Source organism: Oreochromis aureus, linkage group 23 (genome assembly GCF_013358895.1).
Source record: "Oreochromis aureus strain Israel breed Guangdong linkage group 23, ZZ_aureus, whole genome shotgun sequence".
NCBI lineage: Eukaryota > Metazoa > Chordata > Actinopteri > Cichliformes > Cichlidae > Oreochromis > Oreochromis aureus.
Genome location: NC_052963.1, coordinates 34,424,594 through 34,445,039, shown reverse-complemented (window position 1 = coordinate 34,445,039; position 20,446 = coordinate 34,424,594). Strand labels below are relative to the sequence as shown.

Here is a 20,446-nt window from a genome sequence, read left to right as displayed (position 1 = left end):
AGTCATTTCTCCAGGACAATGCAACAAGCACTACTATTTTACTCCATACATCTACAAAAATAAAATGCACAAATTCTTTTTTTTTGTCCGCTCATTTCTTTAGTTTTTCCACAGATACAACAACAGGCGATTAAATTGATCTGTTCTTTTATGATATTATGATATTTTAAATAAAGCAAACACATCTAGGCACCACTGTCCTGCTTTTTTTAATTAAATATTTTGATTTCTTTTGTTCCATTGATTATACTGATGAAAGAATTACACACTTGCACCAGTGAACAAACACAAACACAGTAATTTACCGGTATGCAGAAGAAAATAAATCACGCCTGAGTGCTGCAACTATTTGAATCTCACTTTGGATTAACAGCTATACATGTCCATGACACGAGAGCAGTACTGCTCGACAGAAGCGGGGAGACTGAAACAGTGAACACCTGTAACAACAGAAATATGTGTTGCAGAGGAAATCTTGAGAAACACAGTAGAAGTAGGGCAAATCCTACCGTGCAGTACATTATAATTCTGCATTTTTTTTTCTAAAGAAATAAGATTTTCTGCATCGACAGAGTAGTGAGAAATATACCCTCTTGGTAAACAGATCAATAGTACTGTAGGTGGAATATTTCGAGTTCCCCAATCATCCCAGTCAGACATCCATTTGGACCAGCACCAAAACAGGTGGTGCCTCAGCCACTTTGGCCTTGCGACGCAGCAGATGAGTCAGGCTCCTGAAAGATGGCGTGGCGTGCAGGAGAAGTTCTTTGAGGCCTGCCCGAAACTCCCGGCGGATCAGGCAGTAGAGCACAGGGTTGAGGCAGCTGTTGGTGTGCGCCAAGCAAACAGTCAGAGGGAAAGCGTAGGCCTGTGCATTGTAGAAAGCTTTGCTGAAGGGCACAAGGTCAAACTTTATGAGCACACCCCACAGTGTCAGTGCCTGATTAGGAAGCCAGCAGAGAAAGAAGGAGAGAACTACGATGACAATGGATTTAGTCACTTTGGAATGACGATTTTGTCGGCTTTGGTTTGCCTCGGGGCCCGCTGCACCTGCAATGCGCCGGCTTAGGATGAAGCGAAGCAGCAGCAGATAGCAGACGGTGATTATAACTAGAGGAATAATGAAACCTACTAGGACCTTTTGAAGCTGATATAGACCCAGAAGGAGCTGTGGATCCCAACTGCCAGAGTCTGGGAAGCGCACCAGGCAAAGCTCCTCATCAGATACTTGGGCACTGGTGGAGTAGATGGCATGAGGCAAAGTGGCCAGCAAAGAAACAGCCCAGATGCACAGGCTTGTCCACCTGGCTCTGGCAGCTGCTGTCCGTCGGCTGTGTATCTTCAGTGCGGAGGAGATGGAGTAATAACGTGCCACGCTCATAGCTGTGAGGAAGAATACACTGGCATACATGTTCATGGTGGTGACAGAGCTGATGAGTTTGCACATCACACGACCAAACGGCCAGCGGAAGTCCAGGGCTGTGTCCACTGCCCAGAAAGGCAAGGTCAAAACAAACTGTAGATCTGTGATAGCCAGCCCCATCACAAAGCAGTTGATGGACGACTGCTTCTGCCTGTAACGGGAGTGCAGCAGATACAGAGCCAGTGAATTCCCCACCAGCCCCAGAGCGCAGACGATAGAGTAGACGCACGCTATCATCACACGTACCACTACACTGGAGCTGTCTCCTTGAATTTCCATGATAGATTCCTTGGTGAGGAGCTGCAGCCAGCAGTGCAGTGACATGTTAGTGGTGGAACCTTCGCTGCAGTTGCCATTGTAGTCGTCCTGTATTATTTGTTGTTGACATGGCTCTGGTGCCACCGTTTGAACTCCAGACTCATTCAGCTGCATGGCTGGCCTCTCCTTCTCACATATCACCTCGTAGGGCAAAGTTGAAGAGCTGCCGTGTCTTCAGAACACAGAGAAAAAAGTTTGTGCTGATGGCTTTTGCAGCATTTCTGTTGCATGTGTCATCAGATTATCTCCCATGGCGCTGTAGATGCCATCCTCTGCCGCCGTTATTCTCTCCTCACTCTCCACACACTACTCACAGCTCTCTGCGCGCCACGTCCGTTTATAGGTTTCGCGTGAACGCGCAAAGCTCTGCCCCGCCGTCGACGCTCTTCACCTCACCAAGAGGATGATAGGACCAGAGCGAATCCGCGCTCTCACAGCCGCAGCCACATCAAAGTCTCCCAGAATGTCCGTCAGCGCTGAGTCGTAATGTATTTTGACACGACAGTGGCACATCCATAATCATGTTTGTACAGTGTCACCTGTGAACAGGAGCTTTTGGAGACGTGGAGACAGTGTACGCATAAAATATGCACAGGTGCGGAACGGACTGACTGTACACGGCGCTGTGTTTGGCGTGATCGTTCGGGACGTTTGTTGAGGAGCTGAAGGACAAGGATCAAGGACACAGCATCACCTCTGTGTTTCTGATTAGCATCAAAGGCGAATTTAAAGGCGGTGAAACCACGTGTACCCGTATAACATTTATTATTATACCAGCAGCTAAGAAATATTAGCCTGAAATAATACTACCTAGAAGTTCTGAAGTCATATAAGCGCGTTAATCACAGGCTTATGATTCTACCGGCCACTTTGTTAGGGACACTTCGTCACCTCCTCCTCGAAGCGAATATCTAATCAATCACAATCACAATCACACGGTAGCATCTCACCTGTCGTTTAGACATATACAGTTCTGTACAAAAGTCTCAAACCACCCCTCAATTCTTTATATTTTGCTCCCCAAACTTTATGGTAATTTCAAAAAGTCGTCTTTAGCAAAAAGAAAAAAGAAAAAAGAAAAAAAAAGAGATTTTCTTTCAACACGGACTTTTTCATTTATTTGTAGTGCTGACCATTTGAGAGGATTTTTAATATTTATTTGTTATGAAACTTAACACTAACTTATGAATCACTAAAGCACAGAAAATGCACTGGGGTGATCAAGGGAGGAACAGTTCCCCTTGAAAACAAAAATAATTAAATAAAATTGGAAGGACTGTGGTTTAGGGGTTTGGGAAGCTCATCTTGTAACCGGAAGGTTGCCGGTTCGATCCATAGCTGTCTTGGTCATTGTGTTCTTGGGCAAGACACTTCACCTACCGCCTACTGATGATGGTCAGAGGGGCCGATGGCGCGATATGGCAGCCTGGCTTCTGTCAGTCTGCCCCAGGGCAGCTGTGGCTAGCGCTTTGAGGGTCTCGAAAAGCGCAATATAAATGCAATGCATTATTATTAATAAACTACACAGGTTACGGCCTGTGTAGAAGAAGTGGCAGGCCTCAAATGAAGAACAAAGCAGATAAACAGTATCAGACTTATATAATTGTATGGAATTATACATGTATATTATATATTGAGGTAGGATCAAATGAGTTTACCTTTAAGTCTGTTTGTATCAACCCTTTTTTTTGTCTCATTATTGTTTAAAATGTATTTTGTTGTTATTTTAGTCATGTTCAAAATAAATCAATTATTCAGTGATCAAAAAAAGAAAAAAGGAAAAAAACAACAACAACAAAAAAAACCCCGTTGAACTTTGAAGTGAAGTTACAGCAGCTCCATGTGCAGCCTGAGAATGAGTTTTTCAACAAACTGGTTGGTTGTGGCAAACAGTGTCCATCCTGCAAAGTTCTCTGTGATGCAGAAGGAGGAGCCCATACTAATATGTAATGGCAAAGTACAACACGGACCTTGCCAAAGAATATAATGCAAACCCTGCTGATATTCCTGAAAGTTGGAATGACATCACAAAAGAACAGGCAGAAAAAAGCCTCAAGAAATGATTTAACATCAAGTAACAACTTACATACCTTCTCATTTTTTGTTCTTGTGTACAGAAAAACACATCCCAGATCATTTAATTTAATAAGAAAATAATAATTTAATAAGATTTAACAAGGAAAGCTTATTAAATAATTTAATAAGAAAAACTAGTATTTCATAAGACAAACTTTAAAATATTTTAACACCCACATACATATTAAACAATATGATTTAAAGCAAGTTTTTTTTAAAAGAAGTTTTTGGTTACTTTTACCTCTGTTTGAAAAATAATCTGCTCACAGGTTTTTTGCACTTTTAAGTAATTAATTCAAGTAATTATATTAAAACTAAAAAAAATCTCAAGTTAATCACTAGCTCGTGTACATTCACACATGCATATGAACATCCTTTTGCTTTGTTTCAGATAATCACTATGTGTTATAGATGACTCAGTCTCCATTCTTTTAATAGGACAGTCAAAATGAAAATGCTAACAGTGCTGTATCTGGGGGATCTGATGTAAAATATTTACATGTTTGAGGTTTTTGAAGCAAATCTGAGTATATGCTAAGTATGTGACTTTGTTATTCTGTATTTAAAATTATCTTTTCCTTCTCTGACATATGTAATCTTATATGTATCTATATATATTTTTTAAATTTTTTAATGGAACATTCATTGTATATCTGGTATGATCTGCAGAGTTAAACTTCTGCTAATGTTATGTCAGTTAAAATGACCTCAGTGATGTGGATATAAAATTGTCTTTCTGTCCAAAACAAAAAGAAAAAAAAGAAGAAAAAAAACAGTATCTGATTGGCCAGTCCTCCACAAACAGGAAAAAATTCAATCCTGACACATGATTTGAGAGGACCGGTCTCATTGAGAGATGAATTCAGATGTGAACTTTTTGCTTCAAATTGTCATTGAACAGGTACAACGGTGAGTGTTTACAGCCATCCGTAAAACATGGAGGCTCTGCCATGGTTTCAGGCTGCAGTTAGCCAATGGTTTTGGGGATCTTATCAAAACTGATGGAATTATGATAACAGAAAAGTACCATCAGATTTTGATCAACTAATGTCACTTGGAAACATGTGATTGGTAGACACTTTATGTGTTTATGGTCCCAAATACACAGCTAATGTAGAATAATATACATGGACAGAAAAACATGCAACACTACTGTTCATAGATTAAACCAGTGTGGAATCACCTTGTCACAAGAATAGAAGAAAAAGCAGCTGTAGTTCAAACCGAGCACCAGAAGGTGATGTAGGTGACTTTGAACATGGCATGGTTGCTGGTAATTTGAGTATCTCAGAAACTGCTGATCCACATTAGTCTTCTCACATAACCATCTCCAAGGTTTAATGGTCAAAAAAAAGAAAAGAAAAAAAAAAAGAATATCCAGTGAGCAGCAGTTGTCTGGGTGAAAATGCCTTGTTGATTGCCACAGGTCAGACTCAACATTTGTCACTCTTATCACAATCAAGGTAAGCAGAAGAGCATGTCTAAATGCACAGTATATTAAACCTTGGGGCTGATGGGCTATAGCAGCAGGGAACCATACCAGGTACCAGTCCTGTCAGCTAAGAACAGGAAACTAGGGCTGCAGTTCATATGAGCTCACCAAAACTGGACGACAGCTGACTGGTCTAATGAGTCTTGATTTCTGCTCAACATTTGGATGGTAGAGACAGAACAACATCTGGAGATTCACATCATGTAAAGCTGACAAATCTGCAGCAACTGTGTGATGCTGTCATGCTAATATGAACCAAAGTCTTTGAGGAACGTCTGCAGAACCTTTATGAATCTATCCCGCAAACAATGAAGGCAAATCTGAAGGCGACAGAGAGTCCAACCCGGTACTTGCATGGTGTACTTAATAAAATGTCCAGTCAGCGTAAAACAACCTCGAGTATAGAACTGGTTTAATTTGCATGATATTGTGAGGGTTCTAAATCTCTGATTTTGTGTCACATTATTAACTCCAATAACGCGCTGCAGAGCTACTTTGATCAAATATAACTTTTTTTCTGTTCTCATTAACTGAGGGGATACTAACACAAACTATATTACCACTGTTTTACTCTGTTTCCTTGAGTTTTTGAGGAGCATTTCCTGTGTCTGGAAGTAATCCCTCCCTGTAACTTTCTGAAGAAATTAAAAAGACAAGACAAGATGAAAAAAAATTAATCTGCACACTTTTAATCCGTTGGAACTCACTTCTTGTCATCTTAACAATCCTTAAACCTCCAAATGCGTAGGCACTGACAGTGTGACTGGTTTAATGTTTAAGCATTTAAATCTGTGATGAAGAACACTGGGCTTCTCAGTGAGCCACAGATATTTCACAGGTTGCACACCAAACCACTTTTCTTGCAACCTGTTCTTGCTCTTCTCACATTCTGATCTTTGGTCAGGACTCCTGCACTGGGTACGCTTTTAGTGTCATGCGTGTCAGCATGCAGCGTAGTCTAATATACTCATAGATGCAACTGCCAAAAACATCTTCAACAGACCATGAGCCTGAGGAACGTGTGCTCTGCTACTGCTATAGTCAGGAAAGGGCAGAGACATTTCTGTAGAGAACCTTGGTTTGTAACATTTAACATCATGAAAGGAGACTGAAACGCCCGTGTTCTTGATAGAAAGGATTTTATGCTCTACACTCCACCTGCATCCTTACAGATATTTTGGGTGTTGACCATGTTTCACAGTGTGCCATGTTATGACTGATGGTGTGTTGTTTTATCATCATATTGCTGCGAAACACCTTTCATTACGGCTGTAATAGAAACGTGGAAAGGCCAAAAATAATTATATGGTGTTAAAGCAAAGTAAACTGCTTTGGATGTCAGAGAATAAATGAAGTCTCTAATGTATGCTTCTTGCCATAATACCAAAATGACCAAAGGGCAAGGAGCGACCCAACGTCTGCATCCAGAAAAGCAGTTTACAGTGACATACAGATACATGTGAGTGAAAGTTTAGTGGCCCACTGAAACGGACAAGCTGTGTTTGAGTAGATATGGGTCATGGAGACACTGACGTGATAAATGAAAAGAGATCTAAAGACGTGACGGAAACCTCAGGTAATTCTAGCTGATATGCTTTTCCTTTATTCACTGAAAGGAAGTGAGCGTGATGCTGGAGTTTGACTATATATATATATATATATATATATATATATACCCTAGGGTGATGGCTGATGGAGTTGTTCTGATTGTTCATGCAAATCTGAACTTGCTCTAAGCGGGCGAACTTAAAAAGGCTGTGGCTGAATGACAACATTTTTCATATTGCTGTTGCAGTGACCTCTGTTTAACTCACCCATGAGAATACCTTCAACTGTTCATTCATCCTGCAGATCGTTAAATAAGACAGAATGATTACATGGATCTGTTTTTGAACTGACTGCACCTTGAGTTCTGATTGCCTCCTTGAATTAATTAACAGTTATGTTGCCTCTGTAGGACAGCGGGTGTTACTTACCGAATACTGATGGTGTTAAAATCCCGCGTTGGAGCATATGGCTACCAGTTTACAGAGCTGGCCCCAGGCTAAATGTCAGGATCACCTTGAGAATGATTGCCATTCCAGGGCTGGAAAACCAACAATTTCAGATTGTCATCTGTTAGGCTAATATTTGGTGTAGGCTGTACTCTGGAGATTCAATTCCGCTGTCAAACATTTGCCTAGAACCAAACACTTTAACACCATTGGTCCCAAATTCTCCTAAACTTTCTTTCAGAAGCTCTAAGGGTAAGTTTATCATAATCGTCTCTTTAAAACTGCAAAAATGTAACCAGACCTACCTTTAAGTTTTGAGTGTTTTAGTAGATGTTGCATGCATTTGTAAGGACAACACCAGTCTATAGCTGTGTGACATTTTCTTAGCTTTAGTGTCGAGTTGAGCTTCCTGTTCCGGTGGCGCTCAGTGCTTCCTTGGTTTGCTCTGCTTTTTGGATGTAAGTCTGTGTTGATCCACGTTCACCACCACCCTCCACACTCATTCAAAAGCACTCTGCTGAATTGTAGCCCTCTTCTGTTTTTAATGATTCATCTGTCCACTAAAAAGTCATTTATACTAATATTTTTTCTTACTCTTTCTGCATTCAGAGCAAGGGCAGACAATATTGCTAGAGATTTAAGTGCCGCAAAAATAGAGAGTGTTCAAAAAAGCTCCTGACCCAGTTTTAGTTTGAAAACTCCAGGACTGCAGTTTGTTCTGCGCAGGCAGAAATTGAGACTTTTAGAAGGGATTACACAGACACTAATGTTTGCTTCCAGACTGATTTTTATTGTAATCCGTATTGTTTTGCTGAGTGTTTCTTTTCTCATTTCCTGTGTCCTCTGTATGCCTTTCTGTTGTGTGGTGTGAGTTTATTGTTGCTACCTTCCCTAGTTTATTTCTTAGAAGCTTAGATCCTTGTGGCTTTCAGTGTTTTTACCTCCCTTCTTTGTTCTCTTTTTGAGCCTTGTCAATTTCTGAGTTCACCCGAGGCCTATAGTGAAGCAGGATTTGGGTCAGAGTAACAACAGATGTAACCCTTGGTTTTCAGTTTTCTTTCTGGGGTACATTGTAAAATCAGCTTTGCGACCTGCTTTTGGAATTTCCTGTTGTACTGTGCGCTTAGTTAAGCTTAAAAAATATCTTAGATTTCCTTCTTTTGCCACATCAGCCTCCAGTTAGTTGTCAGTGAAGGTACACTATGAATTACTACATCTCACAGCTCTAAATAGTTAATCGATAGTAGTCAGTTCACATTTTATTTAGTCATACAACTCCTGCAAAACAAATTAAACTTAAAAAACAGAAACCTTAAAAAATGATAAATGTCAGAAAGACATATATTCTGGGGATTTTAATGCACACATGCACAACTGGAGTGAGACTATTTCCAGTGAGACTATTTTCACCAACGATTCTAAGTATGTGCTACTCTTCTCAGCAGCGAAGACGCTATTAATATTGTTTATGATAGATAACCTCTTTAAGTCAAAGAGCGCTCCAGTTGCTCACTCTGTCTAAATTGCCAAGCATCTTAATAAGGTGGTTGGATCCAAAGCTGATTTCAAATGCTTCCTACTCACAGTGAGATGTCTGCCCCACTAACAGTTCACGGCATGCACTCTGCCTGCAGTTCTGACATACTGATCACAAGAGTCACTGCAGGACTTTGCCTCTGTGTCTGAGCCTTCACTTTTTAATTATCTTTCTTCATCTAGCCCAATATGAGCGTTATTGTCCGTTGTTGTTTTTTTTGTTTGTTAAATCCCCACAATTCATGCTTTGGTACACATGTAGAATGATCTTTTTAAATTAAATATGGAAACAAAAGCCAGCCATGCCAACTGCTTGTGGAGATATATTTCTTTAATATCAGTGGTGGCTGTTGTGATTCCTTTTTATCTTTGAAATGTGTCCCTGCTGAAAGTTAAATTGTCAGTCTGTCAAAATGAAACTGAAAGCCTGTCCAGTCAAAGCCAGCTGTTCACATAGTTTGAAAAATTGCATCACTGTTATTTGCCAAGTGCAACAAAATGGAAAGAACTGGATGGACTGTTTGTCTGCAGTATCTGCCACACACTGTGAAATATACATGAATAACTAAGATGGATACAGATACTATACGACTAATCTGCAGGGATTTTACATGGAAACACAGAGGTTTCGCAGCATTCTGGTATCTATAAACTGGACTCTCATGATTTTGGACAGTACACTCAACAATGAATATAATTTGATTTACTGTAAATACTTTATGTCTCTGTTAGCTGATCTGCCTTTGAACTATTTATGTCACATTTGAGTGCATCATTCAGTCCATTTTACCATATTAACATGAAAATAATACGCACACTTACCTTCATTCATTCACTTCATTCTTTTGCAAAACTGCACCAATATCTAAGGTTTGCAAAAGAATTAAAAGTCACTCATATTAGAGAAAATGCTCTTACTGTTGACATTATATAATAGGTCAAATAGCATTTATTTAGGATTTCCCCTGATAATTTCCTCTGTTAATGTGTGCTGTGGGTCAAGAGTCTGTTTGCACACAGATGATATTTGAACAGAGTATAGCGTCCAGTAAAGATGGAAATAACTGACTTTAGCAGTGTGAAGAAGGATGGGTAGCAAGTAGCATGAGTAGAGTGAGTATAAAATTAATCCAGTTAATTAAAACAAGTGAGCACTGCTGAAAGCATGGATTAGATACATGTTATAGTAGCGTGTCATCCTGCCATTATAATGATATTTCACACATTACATATATTGTTTGATTGTTTGGCACTTCAAAGGTGCAGCATGTCTCAAAAGACACATACACACACAGAAGACAAAAGACCTAATCTGTGAAGTCTCAAGTTTGAGAGTATGTTGAGTTTAGTTTTATTTCCTTCTTCTCTCTCTGGAAAAATAATTGTGTTAATAAGAAAGTTTGGAAGTACTCCCCTGGATGATCTGGATCAACATCTCACACTAAAAGAAAAAAAAAAAATCAATTTGTCCATCCATTAATTTGTAGATTAAAAAAATAACGATGAGGGGTCTAGACACTCTGTCTTTCCCAGATTCCCTCATGGCCCCACACTCCTGCACTCAGTGGGAGCAGATGTATAAAGGCTCCCCCGGGTCCACAGGGATCTGATTTATTAAAGTGATGAGGTGCTGATTAGAGACACTGGTGGTAAAGAGACTTTCAGTATGATTAAAAACGAAGCTACACAGAGTCAAATAAAAGAGCAAAGGGCCAGGTGAACATCAGCGATGGTGAGACATTGTGTCAGCCAGCTCACCAGTTTGTTTATGTGCATGTAAAATGTGGTTATCTCGACTCATCTCAGTGCTTTGAATTAAAGCGTTGTTTACTTCAAACACACATTCAATCCTTCTGCAAACAAGTTGATACTAACTGCGCACAACAAACATTTTGTACAAGCCCAAAATCCTGAAAGGTGACAATCAGTGTTTTCCAAGCTTGGATCCATGAGTCACACAGATTAATTAGTAATCACAAGTAATTCCTAAGCCATAAAAAGTAATACGAGGACCATTTCCAGTGGAATGGAACAGGAAATGAACAGTTTGATGTGATTCTATCTTTCTAACTTTTCAATATTAACTCTATCAGCAAACATGATGGTAATCAATGCGAAACACTGGCTCTAAAGTCACTGGAGGCCAGTTCTGTCGTTATTAAGGAAGCTGACAAAGGCTGTCTAAAATGTATTCAGGATAAGGATTATTCTGTGTGGGAAGCTCAAACACAAGAACAAGTGTTACATTCCCCTGCATTGCTCCCTCCAGCCAGTAACTCAGCTCCCGGTAAGAGCCAAAGTAGCACAGTTATATAACAACAAAATCTTTCAGTTAAAAAGGAAACACATTATAGGGTCATGACTTCCTTCTTGTGTTACTTTATTTCTACTGTACAATTCATAAATCACCTGAATCGTGACAGGTTACTGTTAGAGGTCCCAGTCTTTTATATTTAGCAGCTGTGGGTGCTAGTCTGATCAGATCACAGAATATATATATGTATATATATACCATTTTAAAATCCTATTTCACATAAACATGAACCAAAAGTTTTCGACATTGGCTGCTGACACACTGTGTCTTTGTGCCCAGAGTATTTGGATGACATTTTTGACCTTTGGATGCATTCACTGGCTGCATGTAAGGTTTCTGAGCACTGAATAATCGCTATCCAAAGACACGACAAAAAATCTGTTTTTTCACTCTGTTGTGTAGAGGCATGCCTCATTACCTAAGTTAGCACACTTGACATACCTTTTAGGTTAAATCCCATCTAATCAGTTTCCATGGAAAAGGCACTTTAAGTGACTAAATAGTAGCCACTTGAACTGTTTTTTTGTCTGAAGCCCAGGGGCTATGCAGCTTTGAAAAGAGATAAAATGAGAAATGTAGCTGGTGTTCAGCCTTTGACAAAGACAGATAGTGGCACATGTAAGAGAATATCTGTAGTTCCATTAATGGGAACATTTTCCCAATAACTCTTCTAAAACAAACTTTTAGGAGACTCATATTCAGATCTAAAATAATTTACATTATTTATCATAGATAGATAGAACAATTTTATTTCAAACATGTAAATCTAACTGAAAAAAAAAACAACAGAAAAGAAAAACTTAAAAACATCAAGTTTTCATGAATATCTCTTTGTCTACACAATGTTTATGCTCGAAAAGGAGTAGGATGAAGTTTACACTTTTTCATTATCATCATCATCATCATCATCATCATCATCTAAGAAAGGAATGAAAATCTGGACGACACTGTATGATCTCATAAAAAGTTGGTGCCTATCTGACAATAATATTGCATACTGTGCTGTTCAGTTGTTAAGAACATAACAACCATGTGGATGGTCACATTTGTAAGTAACTAGAGAGTAGCATGAAGTGTTACAGGACTGAGGATAATAAAGAGTCAGGCTGTGTTTGCTGCTCTTTTAAAAGGTCAGAAATTTAGGCTTTACACTTATATGTGCATATGTGCATATGTCACTGGATTTTTTGAATAACTTAGAAATTTTTTTGGGAACTCACTACTATAGTGCTAAAACCCAAGTTCTCATATCAGTTCCTCCCACTCATATCAGAGTAGGAGGAACATGCAGGAGATTTCAAGGTTATAGGACTTTAATTATTAATAATTTCCTGTCAAGTCGAACAGTGGGTTATTTGTGGAAATATGTAAATATTTTTCATTTGATATGATAATATTATTACCCTGGCTCTCAAGCAAAGGGACCCAGTTCAGCCTTAAAATTAAAGTGGTGTGATTAGCTTGCCTGGCTACTCAACAGTGAAAGATTCTAATCAGCCGAGAAAGAGTGAGGCAAAGGAGATGAATCCCACAGCTAAATGTCCTCGACTCAGAACCTTCCCTGCTTCCTTTTCATAAGCATGTATAACATTCCGGCCAGCCCCAAGGACTCCCATGAAACCACGATGGTTAACAAACAAATAAACAAACAAACAAAAAACATATACATATATATATAAAATCACACCCACAGATTCATAAGAATTATGAGAAAACAATACACATCACAATCAGATGTTGGAGGAGTCTGATCAGGAGTCTGTTCTTTGATTTATTGCTGCCTGTAAAAATGAAAAGCAGTAAGTGGCCGAAAGCTAGCATATACAAGGAGCACAGCTAGGCCAGATACTGTGCCATCTGACCATGTTTGAAGGCAAAGTATTTATTGCTGCTCTGAAAAGCCACACTTAAAGTCAGACTGAAAAAGACAGCTGCCATAGCAACAGGAAAGATCCTATAATCATTCAAATATGTGATTAAAAGTGTGCAATTTCACACAATCTTTGTTAAAAAAACATTCAGGTTGTCACAACCAGTTGACAAATTTTAGTTTAAGCTTAGTTTAGAATGGATTTCAAAACCTTTTTGATGGATTGCCACAAAGTTGGCATTCCCCTCATGCTGTATCCAGTCTGCAGACACGCACACAGAAAGTTATGCCTTCATCTTTCATGTAATATGTTCAGTGTCAGGTGAACAAGCTGGAGTAATTCCAGATAGTTGTCAGCTGACTGAAGATTTAGTCAGATGATGACATTCTGCCAAGAGCTTCAAGTAATCTCATGAATGTTGTAAAATAATCTCAAAAGAAGGATTTCTGTCATAAAATGTCCGTGTGTGTGTGTGTATTAATGTAAACTACATATTTTTTCTTTTATGAATCCATACAGATGGTGACCAGAGTGTTGGATGGAGAGGATCATTTAATCCCAGAATTCAATCTCCGGCCGCTCCTTCAAATAAAGTGTAGCCGACCTCAGAAAATGTCATCTTGAACAGGTCAGACCTAAATGCTAGGTGAAATGGCAGCAAGCTTAAGAACACCTTTCAATTTTTGTGAGGTTGACAATGACAAAACAGAAGGTGGGCGAGTGCCACGGACACTAACTGGAACCTGGCTTCAACAAGTAAATAAATCAACATGTCAAGTCTGACTAATGAGATAACAGGTCATCAGCCTCACCTTTGTCCCAGTTTTCCGTCTCCCTCTGTGTGAACCATGTCACTATTGACACCCACCCCACAGCGCTCTTTTTCAGCCAGATGTGTCAACAGAGATGTTGTACCACATGTTTTCACTTTTTAATAATTAAAGCTTGAAAATACAGAAAATGCGTACACAGTATATTCAAACCACTGATTTTGTTGTGTTATTTAAAAAAATTTTTCCTTTAGGATGTTTAATCCATGAATAAATCCAAACTGCTGCAATCAACTCTTCGGAGAAAACATGCTTTGAAAATCCTTTAACATTTCAAAAATCATTCATTATGATCAAAACTATACACGTAATCACGGCTCTATTCACCACATTTTTTGACATTCTCAAACAGCAATTTACACTGGCATTTCATCAAAGGCAAGGCATACACAGAAAAAGAAATTTCAGTAGGGATTCAAATCCAAACACTGATATAAAACAGTATCACAAGTAGAAAAAAAGCATACAGGCTACATAAGTATTAAAGACAAAATGGGAATGATTAAAACCCAATTTCCCTTTGTGTAAACAACAGCCCCTGATAATCCCCTGCTCTACCATTAGGAGTAGGATAATTTGAAAATTTTGCTTCCTTTCTTTCTTACATACCATCAGCGTGTGGTTGTAACCTGGCAGAGCGATGGGGATTCAAGGTCACAGTAGCGATGTGACCAGTAATTGGGTCTACATGGAAATGACCGATTTTGTCTTCCTGACTGCTGTTGAGAGACACGGACTCCAAAGTGGATTGTTCTTGGTCTACTGCCATCTTCTCCATCAGTGCGGTCAAATCTTCCAATCCCGGGTCTTCTGGGTAATGCCGGTGCAGAGGCTCTGATTCATCCTCGGTGAAGAATGGGGATTCAGTGACATGGAGCACGCGGGAAGCCTGAAGGTTCTGCAGGGACCGTGACTGGACTGTAGGAGAATAAGACGTAGAATAAAAAAAAGTATTATAGTCAGGTCTTATTATTGTGTTGTTCTAGGCATGCGCTGAGGTAGGCAAGTGTACATTTTCACGTCTGCATGCTCTCATAAGTTTGTGACGATTCAAAATTCAAACCTAAACACATTAAAGACTCTTGTAACAGAGCCTCGAGCGGTCGGGAAAGGCACAAGATGATTGCTTTTTTTCAGGGCTGTCAAACCACTTATGTTAAGAAATTACACCTCGCTGCTTTGCAAACACTAATCTCGTCTCCTATTAAACTGAAAGAAATACATCATAGTCGGTATCTGCCAACACATTCAGCATTAAACTGACATTCAATACTAAACTGATAATTAACGGTAAGCAATCAGATCAAGCGCTGCTTCACAGAGCAGAGCTTAATAACTGCAGTGACAATAAATGGCCTTGGTCCTCTCTGCCTTCCGACTAACTTTGAGTAGACGGCAAATCCTCAGAACAGTAGAGGCGACTGTGGAGCTCAGCGGGTGAGAACCATTCCAGCAGTGTGTGAGAATGTAGTTCTAGCAAACTCCGCAGCTGTGACATATAGCTGCTGGATTAGTTGGCAGGCAGCCACACAAAGCTGTTTGGTGCTGAAGGTTACTCACTTCTGACTGGAGTGAAGTCTCCTTGGCTGACTTTGGAGTCAGATAAGGGCTTGAGGCTTGGGAACAGTATTAGGGAGAAGGACAGCACGAGCACCTGAGAATATGATAAAAAAGGAGCGTTAGATAAAGTATGGGGGGTTTCTACATCATTTTATTTTTGAAGGCATTCAGTTATTTTTATAGATTAAAAGTTACACTTTAAAAGTTCCCCTCAACTCATTGTGCCTCTAGTGTTGAACTTTATTCCAGTGTCGTGATTACAGGCAGTAGCTTCTGTTTAAGCCACTGTATCTCTCCCTTGCTGTATTACCCAGTGTGCACCAGTCTAAATTGGCTTTTGTTAATGGCTCATCCAGCAGCAATAATTTTTTGTGTTTGGTCATTAGGAAACTGAATTCCTTCACGAAGAGCCACGTGTGTCAGTGACAATTTATCTTATCACAGAGGATGTCTGTACCAGTACACATGTCCCAGTCTGGGCTGGCTTATTCGATGTATTCATGACCAGGGCCTGCAGCCTGCGCAGCTGTTCCATTAGTGACCTGTAGGGAGGAATGGGGAAAAGAAAATACAAAGAGAAGACGTGATAAGAGGATTAAAAATGGTTTGAGGGAACAGGAAAGCAGGGCAAAATGCCAAAGGTAGTTATTTTACTAAGATGAAATGTCATAACAAACATTAACCTGAGATCACAGAATGATTAATTAAAAACAGAGATCGATTTTTTGTCTCAGATCACTCACATGTTGCATTTCTCCAGCTGGGACACTTTTCTCTGTAGCTCTTGGTTGTGTGTACTGCAGGCAACCATCCTAAAGGGGGATACATGAGGGGAAGAAAGGAGAAAAAAACAAGTTGAAAGAATATAATTTTTTCTCTCTTTTAGGTTTTCATCTCCAGTGAACGGTTGCTATCAAAAATCGGTTTAAGGCTCCCTCTATTATTCATGAATTGATCTGAAGGAGTACGGGGAATGTTGAATGCTCCAATTTACAAATTGGATCTATAATGCGTTACTCCAAAATATTTTGCAGTGCACAGTCTTAAACAGTTTTCTGTTCAGAAGCTGACATTAAAAACCCGAAAGTGTGGATTTTTTCCATTAATTTTCTTTCTTAGAAATACATTAACCTGTAACAAGAGTAAAGGGCTGCCCGGAGGGTACAACGGCAAAATAATCAAGGGACTTATTTATGCTTTGAAAAATGATTATCAGTTTCTAAGACTGTTATTATCGGTAAGAATTGCAGTTAAAATGCTAAAACATTCCAACCCATTCTAAATTTGAATATTACCTGCTTTCCAGCCCATCGATGTACTCCTTTTTCTTCTTTCTGCTCTCCTGGGCCGACTGCTTGTTGCGAATTTTTCTGCGTATTTTCTTCAGAATCCTTTCTTCATACTGACAAAGGAAGGAACAGTACTGTTTTGAGCCTCTGTGTGACAAATTCTAGGTGCTGGAACCTGTTCTCGTTGTTTGGGTATTGATAGCCGTTTACCTTTGTGAGAGGCAGCTGGGTGGGCAGAGTGACTCCCTCCTTTGCTAAAAGCTTCTTCTCATCTTCATTGAGAACCAGCTCTTGAATGGACTTTTGGGACGGCTGTGGGACCTAGTGGGAAAATACAAATTCAAATTTTTAAAACACCACCACTAATAAATTTTCTCTCTGGCCACCTCTTTCACTCTGCGCTCAATGAACCTCACAGGAAATAGTTAAATTGGTGCAGACTATCAAGGCAACTTCATCAGTCTCATTTCATGGCTTCCGAAAAGTAATTATGGTGTGAAAACCCAAGTTGCATTCTGCTACTCTCTCCTTCATCTTATTAAACTAGGCTGAGAAGATGGATCAATACTCGGAGTGAACTGAAATCCACTTAAGTTTCAGAAGCTCTAACATATTATTCTGGTCATGGTGATCTTGACTTAATAATCTAATTTCTTTTTGTGTGAGTGTGTGAAATGAGAATATTTGATATGTTGACCCAATAAACTTTCTCTTCACAAAATGCTATTTAGTAATCCCACATAACATAAAATTCTTCACACGTTAAGAAGGTATTTTATCTCCAAAATTTTGAATGAATGAATGAAAGTTATGGGAAGGTTTAAAAAATATATCTTTGGTAGAATACTAATAAAATCTTTTGTGTCTTCCTTCTCTCCGCCTTAGAAAACAACCCTCAGTTGCTGCACATTCAGCAAAGCTTCCCACAAACAAGAGTAAAAATAGAAATTTCATTTGCAATTCCAAAGGCCTTGCCCCTTGCTGAATTCATGAGACCAGGGACTGTAGTAATCCACTTGTTTTTTGTTTTTTTTTACCAAAGTACACATGCACACTCACACACAAAAGGTAAACAACAGGTCTCTTAAGTCAAGAAAGCAATGAAAGATCCACAAACATGCATTAGACACTCTCTCCCCCGACCCTCAACCATCCCCTCATTCTCTGTCAGGGAGCAACATGATACTTACTGGCTCAGACGTGCCCGACAATAGCAGATCTTTGACAGTTAGGGGGAAGCTAGAGGAAAGCTGTGATGTATGCACATCAGAAGGCTGTGTAATCCTGGTCTTGCCCATTTGAAAGCCGAGCTTCCAGCCACCTGGACACACAGGAGCAACGATAGTGCACATGCAAATAAAGACCAAGGAGACGTGCTCGTCTCGCTGAATTCTGACCAGCAATTCTGGAGCTTGATTGTGTAAATACTGATAACTCTGCAAGGCGCTGAGCATGTTGACTTTCTTTTGTCCGTATTGATAATGTCTGTGTCTTAGCATTTGACTGTTTCTGTATACAATCACAAATAATCCATGATATCCTACTCTATTCTTTATACTGGGATTCATATTCAGGAACAAAAACTTTCAAACACTGAGTGCCATTATCATTCCTTTCCCACAAGGGCTGGATTTAGTATAATGTCATTAGAATGAAATGCTAATATTATCAGAGCTTGGTTATCTAAAAATGTGCAAAATGTAGATAACCGATGGCAATTTTTCAAGCAAATGAGAATATTTTCTCCTTTCATCTCTGCTATAATAAAGCTAATTGCTTAGTATTAGGGCTATCATAAGAATTTGTCATTTGAAGATGTAACTTGGGACTTAATTTCCACAGTTTGATTAAACACACCAGAGAACATAATGTTTAGTTTAATCAATAATCATGAAAAAATATTAGGAATTAGAACTCAGTATGCAATGTGGACAAATGTGAATGTTTTACATTCTGGATATGTGCGACTTACTGAAGTCAGCGGGGACATTGGCTTCCAGGGCCGCCTTGGTTAGTGGTCTTGTACCAAAGAAATGGGAATCCCCGGGTGGGCTTTCAGGGCGCTGAGGACTGTCCATCTGGTCTGATGGAGGGTCCTCACTGATCCCACTGTCACTGGGAGATGGTGACCAGAGCGGAGAGGCTGACACAGAATCACCGCCACGCAGGAGCGCATTGAGAAAATCATCGTTTGGCTGTTCGGGTGGCTGCAACATCTGCTGGGTGAAAACATCATGTGGAACAATTATTCTCTAAGTGTGAGGTAACAACATACAGAGAACACCGACAAGGAAGTGGGAGAAGGAAGACATATAACAGTCTCACACACATTTGGGTCCTGGATTGGCCAAGTGTGTTGTCCTGGTTCTTCGTGACGGAGAATACCATTATTTTGATCAAATAGCCAGTCAAGCAGCTCAAGGCCATCACAACCCTGAAGAGAGGTCATGACGTTAAATAGAAACATATAAGAGAAAACAACACAGCAGTAAAGATTTCAGGTACTATGAACATCTGTTTCACTGCCAACAATTCACCAACTCACACAAGTCAGTGTGATTTTTTAAAAATATTAACATTTTTAAATCGTTGGTTTAAGAATGTAAACTAAATACAGGTTTTCAGTTTTCTCTCAAGCGTGAACTTTGCTCTCCAGGTCTTGAAGGCTTCCTCTGCAGTTTTGTCTTAAATCTGTAAACTACGATACAATGGAAATACTAAAATGTTTACCTGATCCGGGTAATGCTCCATAATTTTCCTGCTTGAGTGGCACACCAAAGAAGCTGTCAAAACAACTGCAACTCAAACAAAATATCTAATTTACTCCGAGGTCTCCGTTTCTGAAGAGTCTGCTCTGTATCTCTCAGCTCTTCTGGGGTCCAAAGTGTAAACTCCAACTCAACACACCCAGCTGACTAGATTGCTTTGTCCTTATTGGCCCTCAGAGGATATATTAGTAATCTTATTGGTAGTTAAGAGTACACAGCTACCTAGATAGAAGACGGGATAGAAGAAATGAAGTCACCAGTTAGATGTGAACATCAGAAAGGGCAAAGTCTCCTGTTTTCTTTTCTCTTATTTTTTTTGATAGTTTGTTGACATAGGGATAGTTGTGACCTTTAGCACATATCCAGAACACAATGATCAAACAAAAGCTCGATTCTTTGTCAAATTCAGCCAAAAACTCTGGTTTTGAGGAACTTTATGTTAATTTATCTGATCATTTCACAGATGTACATCCTCATGTGATTAATTAAGAAAAGTTACAGTTTTATTGACTGATAGAATAAACAGATGTTCTTTGTATTTGTGGTTTTAGGCATTTCTGGGAAAATTTGTTGTACAAAACATTTATTCATTTGAGTTGTACAAAACATTTATATATTTTAAATCAGTAGCATTTTCTATTACAACTCGGTAAAAAGGGGGTAATAGTAGGGTTACAAGGTTAATAATGTGGTAATTTCTAAATTATTACTATGCAATTACCAAAGTAATAACTATGTAATATATAAGTAATATCACAGTATAAACGGGGGTTACAGTTGAGTAATATTACCCTGAAATTTATGAACTAGGATAACAAGAGCCTTAAAACTTGGGGTAACAATGTGGAAATACAGCTCAGTAATAAAGTGGTAATAGTAGGGTAACAAGGAAGAAACAAGGTTATTAATATGCTATTAAATAGAAACAGACAGTTTTGCACTTTGCAGCTCTGTTTCGTGCTTATTACACAGAAA

The 20,446-nt window shown here is 39.2% G+C and overlaps 2 protein-coding genes across 3 annotated transcripts; both read right to left on the bottom strand.

Moving 5' to 3' along the window:
* Positions 1 to 552: 552 nt before the first annotated feature.
* rxfp3.2b (relaxin family peptide receptor 3.2b) lies at positions 553 to 2,016 on the bottom strand. Its single transcript, XM_031726741.2, has one exon. It carries the CDS (start codon positions 1,853 to 1,855, stop codon positions 653 to 655), a length of 1,203 nt encoding a protein of 400 aa, XP_031582601.2. The 5' UTR covers positions 1,856 to 2,016; the 3' UTR covers positions 553 to 652.
* Positions 2,017 to 13,933: 11,917 nt separating this feature from the next.
* creb3l3a (cAMP responsive element binding protein 3-like 3a) lies at positions 13,934 to 19,722 on the bottom strand. 2 transcript variants are annotated; one of them, XM_039607537.1, is made up of 10 exons: positions 19,434 to 19,722; positions 19,033 to 19,137; positions 18,676 to 18,922; positions 17,894 to 18,024; positions 16,914 to 17,024; positions 16,710 to 16,816; positions 16,158 to 16,226; positions 15,872 to 15,956; positions 15,415 to 15,508; positions 13,934 to 14,772 (listed from the first exon to the last, which is right to left on the bottom strand). In XM_039607537.1, exons 1-10 carry the CDS (start codon positions 19,452 to 19,454, stop codon positions 14,456 to 14,458), a joined length of 1,287 nt encoding a protein of 428 aa, XP_039463471.1. In that variant the 5' UTR covers positions 19,455 to 19,722; the 3' UTR covers positions 13,934 to 14,455. The 2 variants fall into 2 exon arrangements, with proteins under 2 accessions (XP_039463471.1, XP_031582627.1); XM_031726767.2 differs by having other exon boundaries at positions 18,676 to 18,919; positions 19,434 to 19,720.
* Between the last annotated feature and the right edge of the window lie 724 nt (positions 19,723 to 20,446).